Genomic DNA, 21,256 nt, shown 5'->3' on the forward strand with positions numbered 1-21,256 from the left:
ATCCCAGCCCAAACACTGTTCTCTATTGAGGATATGTGCCTGCCCTGACATACCCATTGAAATTCCCCTGGAATCTGATCCCCATAAAACTCAGGATGGGCGATTGATTAGTCAGCCTCGTTTAAAATCCCTTGTAGACCAAGGGTGGGATTAATGCAAGAGGGCAAAGAACCAGATGGCGGAAGGAATTTAATGCTTTCAAATGAGTGCGGAAGCTCTTGTTCTGGGTCTGGCTTTATTATTTCGTCATGAGACCTCAAGATAATTATCGCTAATTTCTCCTCTTAGGAAAAGGATGACCATAGACCAAAGCCTTGAGCACCCATGGATCAAGGTACAGTTGATTGTGCTAGTGTCTGTCTTCCATTATATTGAGAGTTATTTAGCATGCATTTTCCTTTCTTGGTTTACCCTCAGTCTGAGATGAATTTGTTTCCATTTCAGGTTATAAAGAGGAGGAATGTCCGAAACGAGGATAACGGCAAGCGGCCAGAGCGACGGCGCCTGAAAACCACCCGTCTGAAGGAGTATACGATCAAGTCCCACTCCAGCATGCCACCGAACAACACCTACATTAATTTCGAGCGGTTTTCGAAGGTGATGGAAGAGATTGGGGCGGCTGAGGAGAGCCTGAAGGAGCTGGAGAAGAACAAGCTTTCCTTCCGTGAGGATGTCGAGGCTTTGCTGTCGATCTACGAGGAAAAGGAGGCCTGGTACAAGGAGGAGAATGACAGCGTCAGCCAGGACCTCTGCCAGATCCGCCAAGAACTGCAGAAAACTGAGTCGCTGAAGAAGCAAACGCAAGAGGAGGTGAAGACCACGCTGTTAGCAGCCAACGGGCTCAAGCGACGCTTTGGGAGGTTAGAAAACCGCTATGAAGCTCTTGCCAAGCAAGTGGCCTCCGAGATGAAGTTTGTGGAGGAACTGGTGCGAACCATTGAACAGGAAAAACTACTGGCTCTGGAAGGGAGTTCAGGCATGCGCTAAGGTTTTGTGTCAGGGGAACACTTGTATGGTGCCTCAGCTTGAAAGGGGGGTGCGGTGATGGGTGCTAGTGCATCAGTATGATAGAAAGTCGTGGGTTGTAGGTGCTCAGTCATTTCTCCATTGCTGACTTCATTCTGAGAAACCCACATTATCTGACTGATGCTGTTGAACTGAAGTCTTATGCTGGAATATTGAGGAAAGTCATGCCATACATAAACTTAAAATGTTATATCATTTACTTATATGTATTATTCCTTGGTGGCTTGATCTGAAGAAGTATTCTCCCTGGAGCCTTTGGGCCCTTCCCTTCTGGTTCAGTGTATGGTTGGTCGCGGGGGAGAGTAGCAGATTCTAGTATTCAGCTTTTCTTTCATTAAAAGGATTATTTCAGGTGACTTCACATGGTCCATAGTATAGCCTGGCTTTGTGAGCTTTCACATCTTTTGAGGCCTATGTTTGCTCTTCAGGAAAGTAAAGTTGCCCGTATATTCAGTTTAAGCCGCCTTAGTGAAATCGATTTATCTAGAATTTCTGTATGTGTTACCTCTGCAAATATGGTGCACTACGTAACAAGGGGGTGCTTATGGAGTGTTGTATTAACAGGTATTTGGTGGGTAGAAGAGTGAAATGAAGAAGGCAGCTGTACTAAGAGAGAAAATGTGGCTTACTGTGGACAGACGCTCCAAGGTCAAAGGGTTTATATAGAAAATAGACACAGGCCAGCTAAGGCTGGACTATGCAGCAGGAGGAGGAGGTGTTGGCTATGATGTGGGCAGGTCCGCAAACACCAAAAACGGGATTTTGAAAAGAACATGCAAAGAGTTAATGCTGTTTTTTTTTTTTTCTTCTGAAACAACCGGGTGAGGTTGGTTGTTTAGTTAGCTGTATGGTAGATAGGCCCAGTGCTCCATCTCTACCAGTCTCCGTGCAGGACGAGCTGTTGTTTTCTGGTGCCTGGACTAGCCTTGCCTTTTTCAGTGAGTGGCTGATAGAGAGCTAAGCTGTGGGTATGTCCTGGTCTGAGGAAGATGACTCTTGGGGATGATCTGGCAAGGCTGCTGCCCATAACCAGGGTTACAGGCCAAGTTCCATCTCGACGCTGCCTTGTAATTTTATCATGGAAACAGAGGACAGCTACTTGTTAGGTTGCTGATAATTATCTGCCGAGAGTTGTATGACTGTATAATTTTGTATGGTACATATAGGGGTTTAGACTTCTCTGACAATCTCTCCTTTACTCTTTTTTGGCTGGAATTGTAATTCTGGTTTCTAGATGATGGGGTTTTCATTTCCTGCAGTGCTCACAGGAGGGTGCCTTCCTAACCAGTCACCTACTTTCAGAATTAGATAGATGCATCGGAATGCTTCCTTACCCCATGCAGAACATATCGACAAGTTATCATCTGTTTCTATTACCTTAATTCCATGTCATTCTGTTTTTTAGAAAACCCTGACCTTTCACCCTGCTCCGCTTTCCGGGAGTTTACAGGGCAAACTGTGGAGTCAGTTCCACTTCAGTATTTCATACAATCAGCATTCCACTACATATCTTCACTCGCTTCTATGTGCAACATTCCATTCCACTGTCTTTATCTATGGTACATGGAACATTCCATTCCCACGTCTCGGTCCCCCACCTATGTCGAACATTCCAAGTAGGGGGATCTTTTTCTCCCATTTTGATACATCCATGTTTGAAGGTCCACTTCCAGGGGTGTGGTACCTTTTTTGCGCAGATACCCTCCCTACCTAGAGCACATTACCTTTCTGAAAGCACTCCTTTTTTTTTTTTTTGAGCTGTAAAAAATTCAGTCTCAGGTTTCTGTGCAAATACGGAAAGCGTCCCTAGGGTGTCTGTTCAGCTACTTAGATGATTGTTACTTTGAGAGTTCGTTCAGCCGGGAACCCTAGCTTTCCTGAGAAGAGGCTTTTGCATGAACTGGCAATGGTCTCTTCTGATGAGTATCTAACCTTCTGACGGCCACATCCCTAACTATGCAGAACTGAATCCACAAATGCCATCTGCGGGCTCAGTCCCTTGGCGCACCTTACATTCCGGTCCGTGGCCTCTTTTCACTCTGCAGCTAATTTCTAATGCTGGGTGAAATCCTTTTGTTTTCCATTCTGAGATTTCGCCTCCGCTGTTGGAAAGCGTTCTTCACAAAGATGGTTGTCTGCAGCGGTGTAGGTGATCTGACACGGCGGACAGCAGGCTGAAGGACATTAGACTGGTGTGAGTGACAAGTGACATGCACTTTCACATCTAGATTTACATCTGTGGTCCTCCAGGTTTGTCTTGCTCATTTGCTGGTAACTGTAGCCCTTTCATCTAACCTCTTGTTAATGCTGGAGGATGGAAATTGTCAAATACTCTGAAGATCTTTCAAGTTCATCTGTAACTGCGTTTTGAGGACAATGATGTGTCTTCCCGACTTTGGTCACTTCTTGGTATAATATGAATCTACAACTGAGGTGTGAACTTTCCTTTATGTTGGTCTGGTTCTAGTTTAATCGGTGTGTCTCTGCTTGCTGATCTTGTTCTAGATCACAGTAGAACATTGGAATGTTGAGAGCTCAATTGAAGAGAATGGATTAGCCCCGGGCGTGCTTCTAATGGCCAGTAGAAGCCTGGAGCTTCACCATCTCTGTGTTTGTCGTTCACAGCAACAGGTGTGAACAAAGGTCCCGCGGGGGGGGGCGCTCATGGCCTGAGGGCATTTCAACCCCCTTGGGCTCCATGAGGCCTGTGTTTTACTCATTAAAACATTCTGCCCTAATATACCGGCAATTAAAGGCCTGCACTCTCTTTAAAGTCTCTCGTCTTTTGGCTCGGGCCTTTAACGCTGGAACGGGCCTTTAATGGCTGGTATAGCCTTCTAGGCGGGCTATAAAACTATAATATGGTCTACTGTGCCAAGCTCCTTGATCACTCCGGGCTGATGGAGTGCTGTGTACTAGTCATTCAAATGGTTCCTTAGTGTAACGTTGCTCTCCCGGGGTTGCTGGCTTTGTACCAATGTTATCAGCCACTTGCGTCTGCTCCGCACAAGCGTTGACACTCTTATTATTATTCTTTGGCAAGAAGACTTCTCTAGTCTGACCCATGATCCTTCCAAAAAGTCAGTTTGAGTAACTCCTTGTACTCACTCATTGGTAGCAAAGCATCTTGTGTTTGTATTACACAACTCCCATTTGTAAAATTGGGACCCACTACTGTTTTTGTCCTCTTCCTTTGTGTGCCAGTGTCAAGGCTCGGTCTCTGGTGTGAAGTCACCATGTTCTGTGTGTGTGATCACAATTGGGCAAAGCTACCAATACTAGTGTTTACTTTATTTTCTGTGTAAAGCTAACACTTGCCAGTGCGCCTACTCACGCCATTGGAAACTGTTCTTTTAATGTAGTGATCTTTCTCACTGTTGGCCATGTATGACCGCTAATTATTTATTGTTGTCACTGAGATGTTTTGTGTCCATCAAGTGTGGATTGGAAAACCCAGTGGAACATACCAATTACAGTATAAAAACTGATAGAAAAACAAAAGAGAACTCAACTAATTGAAAATCCATTTGGTGGAAAAACTAATTATTAGCATTCCAGGCTGGTTTAAAATACTATAACAACCCCTCCCAAGAACAGTTTCAAAAGATTAACGTATTAAAAAAATCCATGTTTTTTGAAAAACAGAAACGAATTGGAACTCATTGAGAATCCCCATTGGAGAACAAAGTTTAAATATTGGCAAGGAGAGTAAACGTACAGCAAGAAAGAGTGGAGAGGAGGTTAAAAAAAGGTGAGTGTACAGTAAGGGAGCAAAAAAGTGGAAAAAAGAAAGTGCCTGGCGATTGGAGGGGGGAGGATGTAGATATTTTGAAAATTGTTGACAAGGGCTATTGGTGCGGTCTCTCGCCCAAAAGAAAGGAGGTGGCGGAAAGGGTTTTAAAAAAGGGGAAAGAGGGAATCTAGGATTTTGGAGATGTGGTGAAAGGGAACATGATCAGTGTAAACCATGTAGAAAAAAAACAAAAAAAACATTCAGCCCCATTGTCAAGATGATTTGCATTTACACCATAAAAAAAAAGCAGCATGTAAAAGGCGAGAACAAAAATGTCCACGGATTTCTACCACATGGTAAATGTCATTCATCTGAAAAAGTTTCGATTAAATGGATTCTCAGAGTTGGTGTTCAATCAATTTGCTTTCCTATCATATGACCTGCTGCCATGAGCCAATTTAAGGCTTCCACCTAGGGCATCACAGGCTAACGACTACCATAAAACCGCTATGATCAGATGTGTTGCGGTAAGAGTATTAAAATATGTCCCTTTACCTAGGACTCCAAAAACCCTTGCAGTGACACTTTCTTGGTGAGAGGTCTGTACGTGTACAGGGCTTGGGCCAAATCTCCCCATATCAGTGTTAACCCTCCCTCAATTGGAGTCAAGCCATGGGGGTGTCTACTCTCACCCACTGATGCGAAGATGTTGTATGCTACTGTATACAGTCTTTCCTTGATGTGAAGTCATGTCGTCTTAGTGTTTACGACCCCTTGCCTGTTGCTTTTTTCCTGTTGCAATGCCACATTATCTCATTGTTGACATGCATGCCTTGGTGGGAAATCACCATTCACTTTTGTTAACATTCATACTCTGGATGGAAAATCACACAGTGCTAGTGTTGAGTGGGCCTTGATGGAAAGTCACCATTTGCTGATGGTGATACGCTGGTAGTAACCTGGTACTCGCTGCCACCTGCCAACGTTTGCGGCAAGGCCTCGGTGTAATGACAGCATTTGCCAATGTTGAGTATGTCTCGATGGGAGGGTGGGAAAGCTTACTCTTTCCGCTTCTGCTGTGTAAGATCACCAGATGCGGTGCACACACTAGTATATCGCGTGAAGTCCCCTTGTGTCACTGCACTTAATTATGCTGTGGTGTAAAGCCACTGTGCCAGTATTCTTACATTTGCTGTGGTCAAGTCGCTAAGTGCCAGAGCTTACACTAATTCCTAGGTGTAAAGTCGTTTTCTACAGGAGTTTAGGACCCTTCCTGTCCCTCTGAGTGTTCCAGTGTTGCTGTCCACTTCATGAAGTCAGGACATGCCTGCGTTTGTGATCATTCCATGGTATAAAGCTACCATGTGCCAATGTGTATACCCATTCCCTGGTGTAAAATCACTGCTGGTCAATGTGTGTACTCACTCCATTGTAAGAATCTTGTTTGTGCTAATTTTCTTTTTATATTTTTATAATGATTTAACTATTGTCTTAAGTCTCTACATTCTCTGGCTACTTATTTTTGTGTTACATAAAAGGAAAATGGCAAAATCAGGGGCAGCTTCTAGGAGCTTTTTTTTGTTTGCAGACTTCTTAGCCTAAGTTCAGTTATGGCTGATTACCTTAAGTAAACGATAGAACCCCGGCACTCAGGTATGTTCATCATGGCTATTTATTAGCCATCTATCTGTGTTATGGTTTATGTTTCCAGATTTCTGTTTTCTTATGTAGCAGGGCTAGGTATATAGGTGAAAGTGGTGGAGGACATACTGTCTGGAGTATTAACGGGCTGACTGCGTGCGTCACACAATCCACCCTCATGATTACCTCTTCTCATAGGCTCATTGCCCTCGTAAGTTGGTAAAAATGCAAGAAGCTTCTTAGCCTTCCAGGGAGATGGCCAGGCGAGGAACCAGCAGCCACAGTGGCCCTGTTGCAGGTCTGGAGTAGCCCTGCATTGACTTAGTAGCAGCTCGTGCCGTAACCGGGGGCTCACACTATTGGCCGGTCTGAGGTGCACACTTCTGCACGCGAGAGGTGCTGGTGCTGCATGCTTTGACGCTGGACGGCCAACGTGGCTTGGCATGTGAGGTAGGCTGGTGCTCCACGTGTTTCCGCTGGACCGCAGCCAAGCCTATGCATGCAAAGGAGGCGCCTACTGCGCGTGTCTGTTGGACAGCCACCATGCTTTTGCATGTCAGATATGCTAGAGGTCCACTCTTGGGCACTGCCATGAGAGCTATTTTAAGTTGTACTTGGGTTTGACCCATTAAAGCAGTTTTAAGCAGTTTTTTTTACTTGTATTTATGGGATATTGTATTTTCTGTACCGTTATAAAATCTAAAAATAAAACGAAGTCACATTTATTCCTTGCAGCATGTTTTTGGGGAAGGGTGGTTGGGAGGTAGAGGGAGGGATTGATTAATGAATGTCTGTCTGCTCTGTTTAATTTCTTCATCAATGCTACCAAGCCCTAATTATTTTTACATAGATTTTTTTTTTATCACGTGCTTGAATCAGAAACCTAAAGAAAAATATCTATAGCATGGCTAAAACAGCAGGCCGTTGAAACATTCAGTACTTTCAAAACTGAGACCCGCTACACACTCCCGACAGTCCAATTTCTGAACTGGTGGTAACTAACTTTACTGAAACCATGACCATCTCTGCCCTCTCTATTCCAAAATGATCACCCCTCAAAGTATATTTCTGTGAACAAAGTTTATAAAAGTGGCTTCCACGGTGCACCTGAGCATCTTACAGAGAGGTGAACTGCTCAAAACATCTGGAACCATGAGAGCTATAGCAGTGTCAATGCAAAAGCAGCAGAACAGCACTGGGCACAAAGGGAGCGCGTCAGCTCGGCAGCATCCTGGGGTCCCTCGACAAAAGGGAATCAGTATGTGCACCCCAGGAGCTGCCTTTCTAAGAGGAACAGCCAGTGGTTTTCACTGTTTTTCTCCCACTTTTTTCCTTTTCTAGCAGAAAGGTCTCGTTTCAATAAGACTACTTATTTATTTTAATATAATTTTCTTAATTTTAATACACTGGATTAAGGTTTGCTTCAGGGTATCTTTAGCCATACGTAATCGTCCCAATGTAATGTATGTGATGTATTACAATTTTAATGACATGAATTTAATTTTGGGGATCAAGATTAGCATTAGGGTTAAATTAAAGTTACTTAGCATTAAATTTACTTTCTTCAGTATTGTTTAGTGTAATATATTTTAAATCAGGGTTACAGTTGTGGTTAGGTCAAGGTTCCTTTTTAATCAAAGTAATTGTATGGAAAATAAGCGTAACTAGGTCAGCTTAAGGCTTGGGTTTCTTGTTTGGGTGGATGTAGTGGTGAGTTAGATTGTAGGCTTTCCTTGCAGAAGTAGTCTGAGTCGGTGTCTTTGCTTTGAGGCAGTATTTATTCTATGTTAAAGAGGTCTCGAGTAGACGACAAGACATGCAAGTCCGCCGGGGACTCCCCAACACCACGACTCCCTGCCTTTCCCTTCCCGGTAGTAGAGGGCCAGCCTTTCTCTTTGGTAACAGTAGCGAGTACCGTTCCTGCTTCAGGTTCGCTCTTTGTTGTGCGCGTTTCTTGGGCAGGGAAGGAAGGTCTTCCTAGTTTTGATGGATATTCCATGACCGTCTGGCCACTGAGCGGGATTCCTCCTAGTTACCTTTGCTGTTTGCTGTGTCCCTCTCTTGGATGGAGATGATGGAAGTAAACACAGCCTTGTTGACACTTTATCTTCTTTGCCAGCATCTGCCTGCTTGAATTCACACATATTAGCCATGCTAATTTTTAGGTATTAAAGATGGATCGTGCATTGTTTTGCTTCTCCCATACTTTTAGTTCTTCTTCATGGACCTGGCATACCAATAGCTTTCTCGGGCACCTGTTTAATACTCATCTCGGATCACTGACAGAATATCGAGGACAGATGTATTGTGTGGACAGAATATCATGTCAAAAATATCGAGGATCAAACTATCGAGAAGCTAAGGGCACACAGGTAAGTGTAGATGTTCTTAACTCCACATCTACTTACCTTGGAGATATTTATATATCATCACTGTACATATATGTGGAGTTAACTGTAGCAAAACTTTGCTTTCTCATAGAATCTTACCTTCATGATATTCTTCGATATTCTTGTCACAATGACAAGGTCTTCTTGGAAGCGTCAAACAGCAACAAAGATTAACGTGCACGCATGCACGTTTTTAGAGATTCTCTTGCACATTGTACCATGAAAGTGCAGGAAAACTTATAATATCAAAGGAAGGAGGGACTGTGTTTCCGGAAAGACAAGGAGGAGGAACTACTTCATCTCAAATGAGGGTTTAGGACACACTGTTGCCGTAGGAGTATTTCTTAATGCAGTTGCAATATAAAATCACAAAAGTTAAATCTTCAAACAGAAGATAGTCTTGTTTTTTCATCCTGATTTTTTTTCTTTTTTTTCTGTCCTTGTTTTCAGGACGACCAAGGATTATTCACTTCCTAGTGTTTGTATTACACGAAACCAACAAAACTCAGAGAGGCCCTGCGTAATTAAGCAACCTGGAGTTACTGGAAGAGTTGTAGAGCTTAGAGAGATATATATATATATATATATATATATATATATATATATATATATATATATATGATTGTTTAAGCCGCTGGGTGTTTGTTTCCTTTATGCTCTTGGACCGTTCCCAGACCCCTGCCACGATCCACGCATTCTTGTGCGGTGTTGCAGGAATGACGCATACGTAGGGTGCATCACAAAGACCGTCTAGGGCAGCGTAACACGCGTCAGTTGTCTGGAAGTGACTCATTCCTTCCACTCCTAAGGCTTGCTCAGCCAGCTCTTCAGTCGCTGGAGGGATCCAGGCACCCAGAAGAAGAGCTTTAATTCCAGAATCATTCCAGGTTCCAGGCACCCAGAAGAAGAGCTTTACCTCCAGAATCATTCCAGGATCCAGGCACCCAGAAGAAGAGCTTTACCTCCAGAATCATTCCAGGATCCAGGCACCCAGAAGAAGAGCTTTACCTCCAGAATCATTCCAGGATCCAGGCACCCAGAAGAAGAGCTTTACCTCCAGAATCATTCCAGGATCCAGGCACCCAGAAGAAGAGCTTTACCTCCAGAATCATTCCAGGATCCAGGCACCCAGAAGAAGAGCTTTACCTCCAGAATCATTCCAGGATCCAGGCACCCAGAAGAAGAGCTTTACCTCCAGAATCATTCCAGGATCCAGGCACCCAGAAGAAGAGCTTTACCTCCAGAATCATTCCAGGATCCAGGCACCCAGAAAAAGAGCTTTACCTCCAGAATCATTCCAGGATCCAGGCACCCAGAAGAAGAGCTTTACCTCCAGAATCATTCTGTGTGTAGACTAATGACATTTATAATGTGACTTTATTAACAGTTGATTTTTTTAAAAAAAAGTACGCTGTACAAATTTTAAAAACTGAAATGCGCTCATTTTTTGCCATTATATAATGCATTTACATCCACAACCTCATATGCTTTTTGAATACGAGACAAAGCCTCCAGTGGTAGCGTGGGCCCTTATGTATGTACATAAGCTAGAGCCACCAGGTATTAACACCACCGTCCCACTAGTGACAAGGTAAAACTAGAGTATTTCGCATTAATGGCCCTGTAACATTAACTCCTAGGCGAAGTTAAGAGTAGTTATTAAATACCCAATTGACATGGACTTTAAAAGTCCACCTTGCATATAGATGAAACCTGGACACGGAGAGAATGCTCGAGGGTCTCTTGTCCAATCCGAGAGAGCGGATGGCTATTAACTCTCTGACACAAAAAATCAATCCGAGCTGGAGTCTGAGGCGGGAATGTAAAACTTGTGTTATGAGTCATGACAGCAACTAAACACCTTTGAGGAAATAGGCTAACAATGGTAGGGGATAATCTAGATACTGTTTTGGTCCTCCACAGTCACATGAAGACTTTATTCAAATTATGGATATCAATTATGTGCTTTACTGTAAGTTTAAATTCATGTACAGATGTGTTCTCGGTGGAGTGCAGTGGTTTTGTAATAAAGGAGTAGCTTTGGAGAAAAAAAAAAAAAGAAATGTACCTTCTGTGTTTGTCAAATCTCTTCATCAATGCCACTTCTTCTACCCCACAACAAATGCCTATTTAATGCTGAGGAGCAGGGTGAGGGCAGTGGGTGGAAAGTGCAGAAAGGGAACAAAGATTCCCAGCTTTCTCCCCCGAGATTCCCACCAGAGGCCGGGAGTAGCAACGGAGGTCCCGCGGCTCCGAGAGGTAGCAGCTGCTACTCAGGCCTCCTAAGCTTGTTCTGTTTGTGAATGCCTGTCGGTCCGGGAGTAGCCTGCCACTCACCATATAGCGCTCCAATGCCTCTCCGGAGGTAGTAAGCGCTATATAAATGCAATACACTACAATACTGATGAAAACGCCGGCACTGGGCTACTGGTAGGGAGAGGGTTTTGCACACTGGGCTGGTGGTATGGAGAGGGTTTTGCACACAGATCGGATAACTTTTGATTTCACATAGCTTGTTGTTCTCATACGTACATTAGGATACTGCCAACTGCACAAAACTCTCCCCGAGGCGCATCGTCGTGAGCAATGTGTAATGTGTGAAACAAAAATGATCAAAGGTGCCATGTGTAGCATTCGCCACTAGAGGGCAGCATTATCCCAGGCTAGTAGTCCTGCCTGTTTAGCTTACTTTTTCACTTTGTGGCTATGAAGACTTGTTGACGCAAGTGCCCCCGGCTAGATTCGCATCTTAATCTGCGTAAATGGAGAATGATTATTTATTTTTAATGTGGAGCGATGCTGAGGTGCGTCAGTAAGAGCAACGAAGAAGCAGGTAGGAAGGAATCCAGCTGGAAAAAGTGGATCCATAGACTCATAATACCAATTAATAACACATAATGTGCCGCGAGGCTCATGTCCACTGTAGGCATTTGTCTGGTGAATTAATTTTAAGAGCGGTTCCTGGTGACTCCGTGTAACTGTGGGTGCAGCCCTTCCCTCCTGGGATTTAGTGTAACAACATAATTGTTTCTTGGCGTTGTAGGCTGGTGCACGCTAGCCAGCTAATGCACTCAAAAACAGTGCCTGCCAAAGAAAAGCCCGGACTGGAGTGTTGCATCCTGGGGACTTGGACACACGTGGTAGTTTTGTGTTGGTGCATGATGGCGATGTGTTACTGGAGCGTTTGTGTGTTTGATCTTAGGCCCAATTCTGCAATATTTTCACTTCCTATGAAACATGAGACCTGACTCCCAGCCAGTGCTGCATGTATGTTCAATTCACACACGTAGACCGCATAATTTTCAAGTCCACACAATTCACAAAAGGTGAATGTGCACTCAGTGTTACTTTTTGTGCAATGTCTTGCAGAGGTAAATCTCAAAACTGGGGCGTGGAGTGGACTTTCAGGGTGTTGGCACCCAGGATAGTGTGGAAACTCCCACAAATTCAAGAGTTTAGATTTATTCCCAAACTTTTCCACAAACATTTGAGTCCCAGAAAGAAGTCAGAATTGTACTCCTGTCAAGGCAGGAGTAGGTTATTACACGGATGGGAAAAGGTAATGGGCACTCCGGAAACCTTTGAAAGTGCGAAGAAGTGGTTTCTTCACAGGGGAAGCTATTTTCCCCAGGGAGATAAAAATGAGTTCAAGTCCACTGATCTGAAGGCATCCTCTCATAAACAATGACATACCACGTACACAGGTGGAACCGAAGCGGCATAAATGTAATTATGAGGTAAGACGGAATCTCCGTCATTACTCCTTGAAAGCAGATCAGGCCTATGGCACGGAGCAGATCTTCCGAATCCAGCCAGTCCTACGGACTATCATTGTCTTGTCTTCATAACCAACTCAGGCCCGCTACATACTGCATAAGGGTTCCCACAAGGCGACCGTCACAAACTCCATCCTAAAACTACAAACACATTGCGTTTGGCAAATCAAAACATTACCTTTCTTAAGAGGGCCTAACAAGGGCTACCGCAGTCCAGTCTTCTGTCCGCACTGTTTGCCAGAGGTGGTGACCAAAGTCCATGCCTACTACTGTAATCTGTTAGATTCCATGAAACTAAATAGATCTCTGCATGCAAAATAGAGGGTTATAACAATCCACCCGTAAATGCCTATTGACTTTAACAGATGCTTTTCACAATGAACACATCCGTGGAGTGCCTTTGTCAGAAACTTTCATAATAAACAGATCAGGCCTAAAGCCTTAACCATTGTCCTTCCACCAACAGCAAACCCAGTCCGGCTGTACTGACCATAAACCATCCCACAATGTTAAAAGTGCAATACATATACTTTTTTTTATTTTTGGAGGAAGAGCACAACCTCTCCCCAATCAAATCCTGTCCTTAAGAAAACCAACGTATGGGCATGGGCAGAGCCAAAGCCCCTCTATCAGTAGTAGTTCGGGAACTTATTTTTCTGTTGCTGTCTCCCGAGTAGAGTACAACTGCCAAATTGTGTGTGTTTTCCATCTTCAAATTAGTGCGCCTTTTTCCTCACTTGATTGTAATTATAGAATTATATAGTGCTTACCACCCCTTGAAGTGCTTTGTAGATGTGTCTGTCTACTCCCATGAGTTAATTTCTTGTGCCAGTTGTAAATGTGTCGCTTAGTCGTACATGCACCATGTTATTAGACCTGGTGTACCAATTAGTTGCGCGTAGTTGACGTCATGCAGATGTTTTCTTAGTGTCCATTGATGGTCCAATCACCAGCAAGGATATTCTTTGTGAATCAGAGACTTAACCTTCTAGGGTCATGGGCCCCATGCCGGGTGAAAAAGTCACCGCCCTGCAGAAAGTTGGGAGATTTCCTGAATGGCCAGTGCATGGCAGGCTCGAACCAATGAACTGGCGGTGGGTTGAGAAGAATTCTACTGTAAACCAGGCTGTGCCTGTCTCGGTACCCCTATATAGTCCTGGTCTTTGCTTCTGTCTCACGTCTCCCTCTCTGTGCTTGCCCTCCAGGCGGACGTGTAGGCGAGGATGTCTTACCCTGCTCTTTTTCTGACATCTTCCTGACAGCCAGACTTAAACAAACTTGCGTTTGAATAAACTCAATGGAGATTTGGAAACCGCTTTCGGCCTAACTCCCCTCGCAGCAAGATGTGCAAACAAGGCTACTGTCTTCTGAGCAAGACACGCCGCCTGGAAACACCAGGGGCCTTGTCCTGTGGACCCAGAAGCAACAAACAGTGTCTGGACCCAAACTAAACATCCAGCAAGAGACGGGAGAAAGTTGTGGTCTGCGCCCTCCCCTAGTTCCTAAATCCGAAGTCGACGTATCGCAGGTCGGATCAGGAGCACAGGAAGTGGACCTGGCTCTGAGCTGGGAGGCAGAAACAAAATGGCCGCCACTCTTGTCTTCCATAGCCTCGAGGATCTTTTCTGGAAACAGAATTAGCTGAATAAATTACACTCTTAATGATGATGACGTAGCTCCCTGTGTTTTCTAAACTTCTGCCAAGATCTTAAGTTCAAAGGTTTTAATCTGTGAGTGCTAACACAGCCTCGTTTTCTTTTCAAGGCCCAGAAAAAAGCATGCTTTTGCGGTGGTGTGTAACCTGGCGAAGAAGCAGGCTTGCCTACTATATCAGCCTAGATGAAACTGGTTAACAGGCCAGGTAACACTAAGGCCCTCACTTTGAGCCAGGAACAGCAGAATTAATGTGTGGAATTTCGCTGTGCTCAATTCTGAGGGGCCTGAGTCCCTACATCAGGTTTTCCCAGGTGTTGAAAGACTGGACCCAATTTTTCTGGGCATTAATTCTGTCTGGAAACATCACATGAGGCTTTTTTTTTTTTTACCAGTGTGGGCAGGCCAGGGCATAGCTTTCCTCCCCACCCATTCCCCAAATCCCCGTTCACCAACATCACCACACTGAGCACCTTGAGACCCTCACGGGTGAGTATCCGCTTTTTACATATACTGATTGATTGATTGATTGACAGAGACCACAGCATATATCACCTATTCAGAACAGGTGGTAAATGCATTCATTAAACTGACAGAATTAAGGATGCTGTGTGGTTTTACAACCAGTAAATCTGGTACCCACAAGGTAATTCCACATCCCATGGGGTTTAGCTCATGATTGCATGGTACTCCTGTGGCGTTACCGTAATGTTCAGTATCCCGCCGGTACCGTGTAACTTGTAATCAGGCCCTAAGTAGTGAGTTCACGACGCCTGAACACAGGAATCATTTATTTTTGTGTGACAAATGCAGATACGCAATGCAAGTTGCAACATTTAATAACTGCAGTGTACAATCTGCGGAGCCCTGCAGATCACACCTGTAGGGTTGATTCAGACCATCACCTTTCCCAAGACTATTAAAAGTGTAGTATTGAGTTAGGTAAATATAAAATCTATTATTTGAGTGCCTCGCAGCAGTGTAGTTTGGGTTGTATTCTGTTCAAGCAGTGAACAGCTGCTGCTTGCAAACATCAGTTCTCTGTGTGCTGTCACTCAAAAGCAGAAGATACCTGCCCCCACCTCCCCTTCCTAGTCTGTGATATACCGTTTATTGCCCTTATTTTTTATTCCTACATCCACATACAGGCAGTGTTGAGTCTCCCACCTGTTTATCCACCCCATCTCCCCCTCTTTGTGCTACCTCTGCTTTTTAGTGTCCCTCAAATGTTTGTGTCCCCTCCTTTGCACATTCAAAACACCTTCTCGCATGTGTGGGGCACTCTTTCCACTCTTCAACTGTTTCGAAGTGCCTTTAGGTGCCTAATTTGGACTGTGGACTGGTAAACTGGAACACATGATGGTGAACTTGATAGCACCTTGAAGTGGCTTGATGGCAAAAGCTAGCAATAACACATTTATTATTGTAATCGAAGCCTGTTGTAGGTTATTTCATACTCCATATCGTTTACTGTTGTTTTTGATGCTATAATTTAGTGCCGTTGAGATATACACGTATATGATTTTAAAAAGTCTTATATGTTTTGTTCCAACCTTTCTGTCGTCCTATGTTTTAATCAGGGCTCTAAGTGTGATTTTTTTTTTTATTTTATTTTTTTAGCTAGGCCACGTGGATATCCTGAATTCTTAAATCCAGTGGGAGAGCGTGGTTTTATCTAGAAATTCTCAAAGAAGTCCATTCAAGCCAAAAAATTATAATTATTGCTCAACTGGGTAGCGCCCTGCAAACCAAATTGTCTCTTGGTGCATTACAACTAGTGCCCTTCTGACCCAGCTCCGTGGGACTACTTTAATGACGTCACGTGGATGACATTCTCAGCCTGTCCTGCCATCATTTGAATCTGTGACGTACAAATCACTACAGTTATCCTATGAGGGACTGTGAATACTGTGATGATGTGATAAAGGAGACCTGCACGTTGTTTTTTTCCCAGAACTATGCTGCGTACTTTGCGTACTATTGTGGGTTTTTCGTACACAAGTGTTTCAGAGTCCTTCCCTTGCACCCCTACCTCGCCTCAGCCAGCCGTCCAGTACCCTCTCTCCAGTTCAGAGGTCATAGGGGTGACATGGCTGGCAGTGAGGTACAAAATGGCAGCCGCCATGTTTACCCTCCACCTCCTGTCTAAGGAGGAGACGCACATACTGAAGGATATAGAACTGCCGTGCTAGTCTGGACCCAGATGGAGGATCCTGGGGGGGGGGAGGGGGTGCATGTGATTTCTAGGTGACTTTTTGAATGGCGCCCCTTAGGACTAGCATCTCACACAGTGCTGGGATGTTGCCTTGTGTTTGCCTCTCACCCAGGTGCAGAATTTTCGCAGAGTTTACTCAGAGCCAAAGTCCTTGACATGTGGTGCCTCCCACTCTCCGAGGGCCTGAGCTGAAAGGACATAGTCTTGCAGAGAGCACAAGACCATCTAGAATACACTCTAAAAACTGACCGCAGATGGTCCCGTCCAGACAGGCCGGTGCCTCTGCAGGTCTGGTAGAGTTGGAACCTGTTGCATGTCAGACACCGACTTGCTGGTTCATCGCCTTCTTTCTTTATAGGTCAATTCACTTCCAAACATACCATGAAGGACAAAATGTCAGGACCATTATAGATAGGCCCTGATAGGGCAATGCAAAATGTGCCACAAGGCTATATGGCCTCTGTGGGACTTTAGTCCTTCACAGCTGTTTTCAATGTCATAAGACCCCATTAACACATAAAAGTAACAGGCAGCGAGCTTATCATAGCACCCCTACCCTGTCCCTACAGATTTCAAGACAACAACCCACAATCTGCAAACACCATATCCACCCGGTGCCCGAAGGTGTTATATATTAACTTTCAAAAAAACAAAATGGTGAAGAACCATTCAGATATCAACAAAATCACCTAAGAATGTCCAATTATAAAGTTCATCTTTTTATTCATTTCTTTTTCTGTGATCCTTGGTTTCAACCTTTGCAGCATTGAAACGCAGCCTGCCAATGCATTTCTTCTACAGCCGTAGACTTCTTCAGGGCCTGAGTAGTTCCAAAATATTGAGAACACAAAAACAATCCAGTAGGCGTATCCACATTAATGTTTTGGAGTGGTGGCGTGGGCGGTGGCCTGTGCGTGAGATATTGCACGTATCAAGGTGCAATGGGATTGATTCGCTAGTCCTGATTTCAAGGACCTGGTGCTAATGATGGCTCATAGTCAATGCAAGGAACTATGAATTCATTAATGTGGATATGTTGCAACCAAGGATCACAGAAGAAGATTTAAATAAAAGGATGAACTTTATAATTGGGCATTCTTAGTTGTTTTTGTTGATATTGGGTGGTGCTTCACCATTTTTTTTTTTTTTGTGGAAAATATAAAAACTTTTAAATCCAAAGTGAAGGACTCCGCAAAATGACGCACGTCTGGTGACACAAGCCGGGAATGTAGAATTTTGGAAGAACAATGTTTGTGAAAACTAATTTATCTTGTGGATAGATTAAAGGTAGACAGTGTAACAGAGGACTTTACGCCTGCCTTTAGTTTGTCCGCCGGCCCAAAGATTTGTTTTATTTTTCACACACAAAGCCACAAAGCAGTAGTTGCTTTTCAAAAATAAAATACTAATGACACCAGTAGGAAAATGGCTGCCTGTTTCAGTTACCCCCTACTTTTTTGCCTGATATTGATGCTGACGTGACTGAGAAGTGTGCTGGGATCCTGCTAACCAGGCCCCAGCACCAGTGTTCTTTCACTAAAAATGTACCATTGTTTCCACAATTGGCACAGCCCTGGCACGCAGATAAGTCCCTTGTAAAAGGTACCCGTGGTGCCAAGGTCCCTGTGACCAGGGAAGGTCCCTAAGGGCTGCAGCATGTGTTGTGCTACCCCAAGGGACCCCTCACCTAACACATGTACACTGCCATTGCAGATTGTGTGTGTTGGTGGGGAGAAAAATGTAAAGTCGACATGGCATCCCCCTCAGGATGCCATGCTCACAAAATACTGCCTGTGGCATAGTTAAGTCACCCCTCTAGCAGGCCTTACAGCCCTAATGCAGGGTGCACTATACCACAGGTGAGGGCATAGCTTCATGAGCAATATGCCCCTACAGTGTCTAAGTCCATTCTTAGACATTGTAAGTACAGCATGGCCATATTAAATATATGGTCTGGGAGTTTGTCAAAATCGAACTCCACACCCCCATAATGGCTACACTGAATACTGGGAAGTTTGGTATCAAACTTCTCAGAATTATAAACACACACTGATGCCAGTGTTGGATTTATTACAAAATGCACACAGAGGGCATCTTAGAAGATGCCCCCTGTATTTTACCCAATCCTTCAGTGCAGGACTGACTGGTCTGTGCCAGCCTGCCACTGAGACAAGTTTCTGCCCCCCTGGGGTGAGAACCTTTGTGCTTTCTGAGGATAGAAACAAAAGCCTGTAATGGGTGGAGGTGCTTCTCACCTCTCCCTGCAGGAACTGTAACACCTGGCGGTGAGCCTCAAAGGCTCATGCCTTTTGTTACAGCACCCCAGGGCATCCCAGCTAGTGGAGATGCCCGCCCCTCCGGCCACTGCCCCCACTTTTGGTGGCAAAGCAGGTGAGGATAATGAGGAAAAACAAGGAGAAGTCACCCACCAGTCAAGACAGCCCCTAAGGTGTCCTGAGCTGAGGTGACCCATGCCTTTAGAAATCCTCCATCTTGATATTGGAGGATTTCCCCAATAGGATTAGGGATGTGCCCCCCTCCCCTGAGAGAGGAGGCACAAAGAGGGTGTAGCCACCCTCCAGGATAGTAGCCATTGGCTGCTGCCCTCCTGACCTAAACACACCCCTAAATCTAGTATTTAGGGGCACCCCAGAACCCAGGAAATCAGATTCCTGCAGCCTGAAACAAGAAGGACTGCTGACCTGAAAGCCCTGCAGAGACGACGGAGACAACTGCTGTGGCCCCAGCCCTACCAGCCTGTCTCCTGACTCAAAGAAAACTGCAACAGCGATGCATCCAACAGGGACCAGTGACCTCTGAAGCCTCAGAGGACTGCCCTGAACCAAAGGACCAAGAAACTCCTGTGAACAGTGACTGTTCGAATCCGGCAACAACTTTGCAACTTTCTTACAACTATTAAAGACCTCACTCTTCCTGCTGGAAGCGTGAGACTTCACCCTCTGCAACCGACGCCCCCGGCTCGAGCTCCAGAGAAACAACACTACAGGGAGGACTCCCAGGTGACTGCAACCTCGTGAGTAGCCCGAGACGACCCCCCTGGGTCCCCACAGCAACACTTGCAGAGAGAATCCAGAGGCTCCCCCTGACCGCGACTGCCTGTAACAAGGAACCCAACGCCTGGATCAAGCACTGCACCTGCAGCCCCCAGAACCAGAAGGAACCGAACTTCAGTGCAGGAGTGACCACCAGGCAACCCTCTGCCTAGCCCAGTCGGTGGCTGGCCCAAGAAGCCCCCGTGCTGTGCCTGCACCGCTAGAATGACCTCCGGGTCCCTCCATTGATTTCTATTACCAACCCGACGCCTGCTTTGCACACTGCACCTGGCTGCCCCTGTGCCGCTGAGGGTGTGTTTTGTGTGCCTACTTGTGTATCCTCCCAGTGCTCTACAAAACCCCCCTGGTCTGCCCTCCGAGGACGCGAGTACTAACCTGCTGGCAGACAGGAACCGGCGCACCCCTGTTCTTCATAGGTGCCTATGTGTTTTGGGCTCCTCTTTGACCTCTGCACCTGACTGGCCCTGTGCTGCTGGTGTGGTAACTTGGGGTTGCCTTGAACCCCCAACGGTGGGCTGCCTATGCCCGGGAACTTGAACTTGTAAGTGCCTTACTTACCTGAAAAACTAACCATTACTTACCTCCCCCAGGAACTGTTGATTTTTGCACTGTGTCCACTTTTAAAATAGCTTATTGTAATTTTAACTAAAACTGTGTATGTTACTGCTCTAATTCAAAGTTCCTAATTTACCTGTGTGGAGTACCTTGCATTTTATGTATTTACTTCACATCTTGAACTTGTGGTTCTAAAAATAAATTAAGAAAATATATTTTTCTATATAAAAACTATTGGCCTGGCGTTGTCTTTGAGTGTGTGTTCTTCATTTATTGTCTGTATGTGTACAAGAAATGCTTAACACTACCCTCTGATAAGCCTACTGCTTGACCACACTACCACAAAATAGAGCATTAGAATTACCTAATTTTGCCACTATCTTACCTCTAAGGGGAGCCCTTGGACTTTGTGCACGCTATCTCTTACTTACTTTGAGATAGTATATACAGATCCAACTTCCTACAACACCAACACCATGAAACCCTTCTCCCATGGTGTAGAGGGTCATTTTTTTTATACTGTTCCTCTCTGCCAGAATATACTTAGCATTGACGCACAGACTCCGAATAGGGCGGATGATCGGATGGCTTACCTCTGATGGACCCTACTCCCTTGGGCCTTCAGTGGAAGGTCTATGTTAACAGAGTAAATCTTACTCTCTTACCGTAAACCTGGCGGACTGCCCACCTCTAAATCGGGCAGGAGGACTAAGGGTTTGGTAGCGCGGTTACTCTGTCGCCATTGCGAGTACCTTCTCCGCCAAACTCTGAATCAGCCCATAGTCAATATAATTTTATGTAGCAAACATTTTAACCTGGTACAGCCAACTATCTGTAGCCCACCCTTAGAAACAATTTAGGGCAACTCATGTGGACCTTTGTTGGCAAAAAATGTGGACCACAATGGAGACAGAAAACACGACTGCCTCCATCAGTAAAAATCTGAATACTTTTTACAAAATCCGAGAGTCTGTCAGGGGATGTGTGCTAGATCAGAGCTCTTCAAAGCGGGGTTAGAATCCATTGGGGAAGAGAAACGGAATTGATCTTTGGGGGTACGGGGGCAGGCACTGGCCAAGAGGAGCATCATGCTGAAAACAGTGTTTTGTTGTTAGTAAAAAACACACAGAGGCTGGGAGTACCTGGCTGGAAGCAGGCGACCAAGGAGGGAGGGACTCCAAAGAAACCTCAGA

At 44.9% G+C, this 21,256-nt stretch overlaps 1 protein-coding gene across 1 annotated transcript in view; it reads left to right on the forward strand.

Annotated features, from left to right (window-relative positions):
• Positions 1-7,125, forward strand: part of DAPK3 (death associated protein kinase 3) — an 80,541-nt gene extending 73,416 nt beyond the window's left edge. The window contains exons 8-9 of the mRNA XM_069217931.1: positions 289-334; positions 445-7,125. Coding sequence (XP_069074032.1) covers positions 289-334; positions 445-987 — 589 coding nt within the window. The 3' untranslated portion in view covers positions 988-7,125. The remainder of the gene's footprint in view (positions 1-288; positions 335-444) is intronic.
• The last annotated feature ends 14,131 nt before the right edge of the window (positions 7,126-21,256 follow it).

This window comes from Pleurodeles waltl, chromosome 12, assembly GCF_031143425.1.
Source record: "Pleurodeles waltl isolate 20211129_DDA chromosome 12, aPleWal1.hap1.20221129, whole genome shotgun sequence".
Classification (NCBI taxonomy): Eukaryota; Metazoa; Chordata; class Amphibia; order Caudata; family Salamandridae; genus Pleurodeles; species Pleurodeles waltl.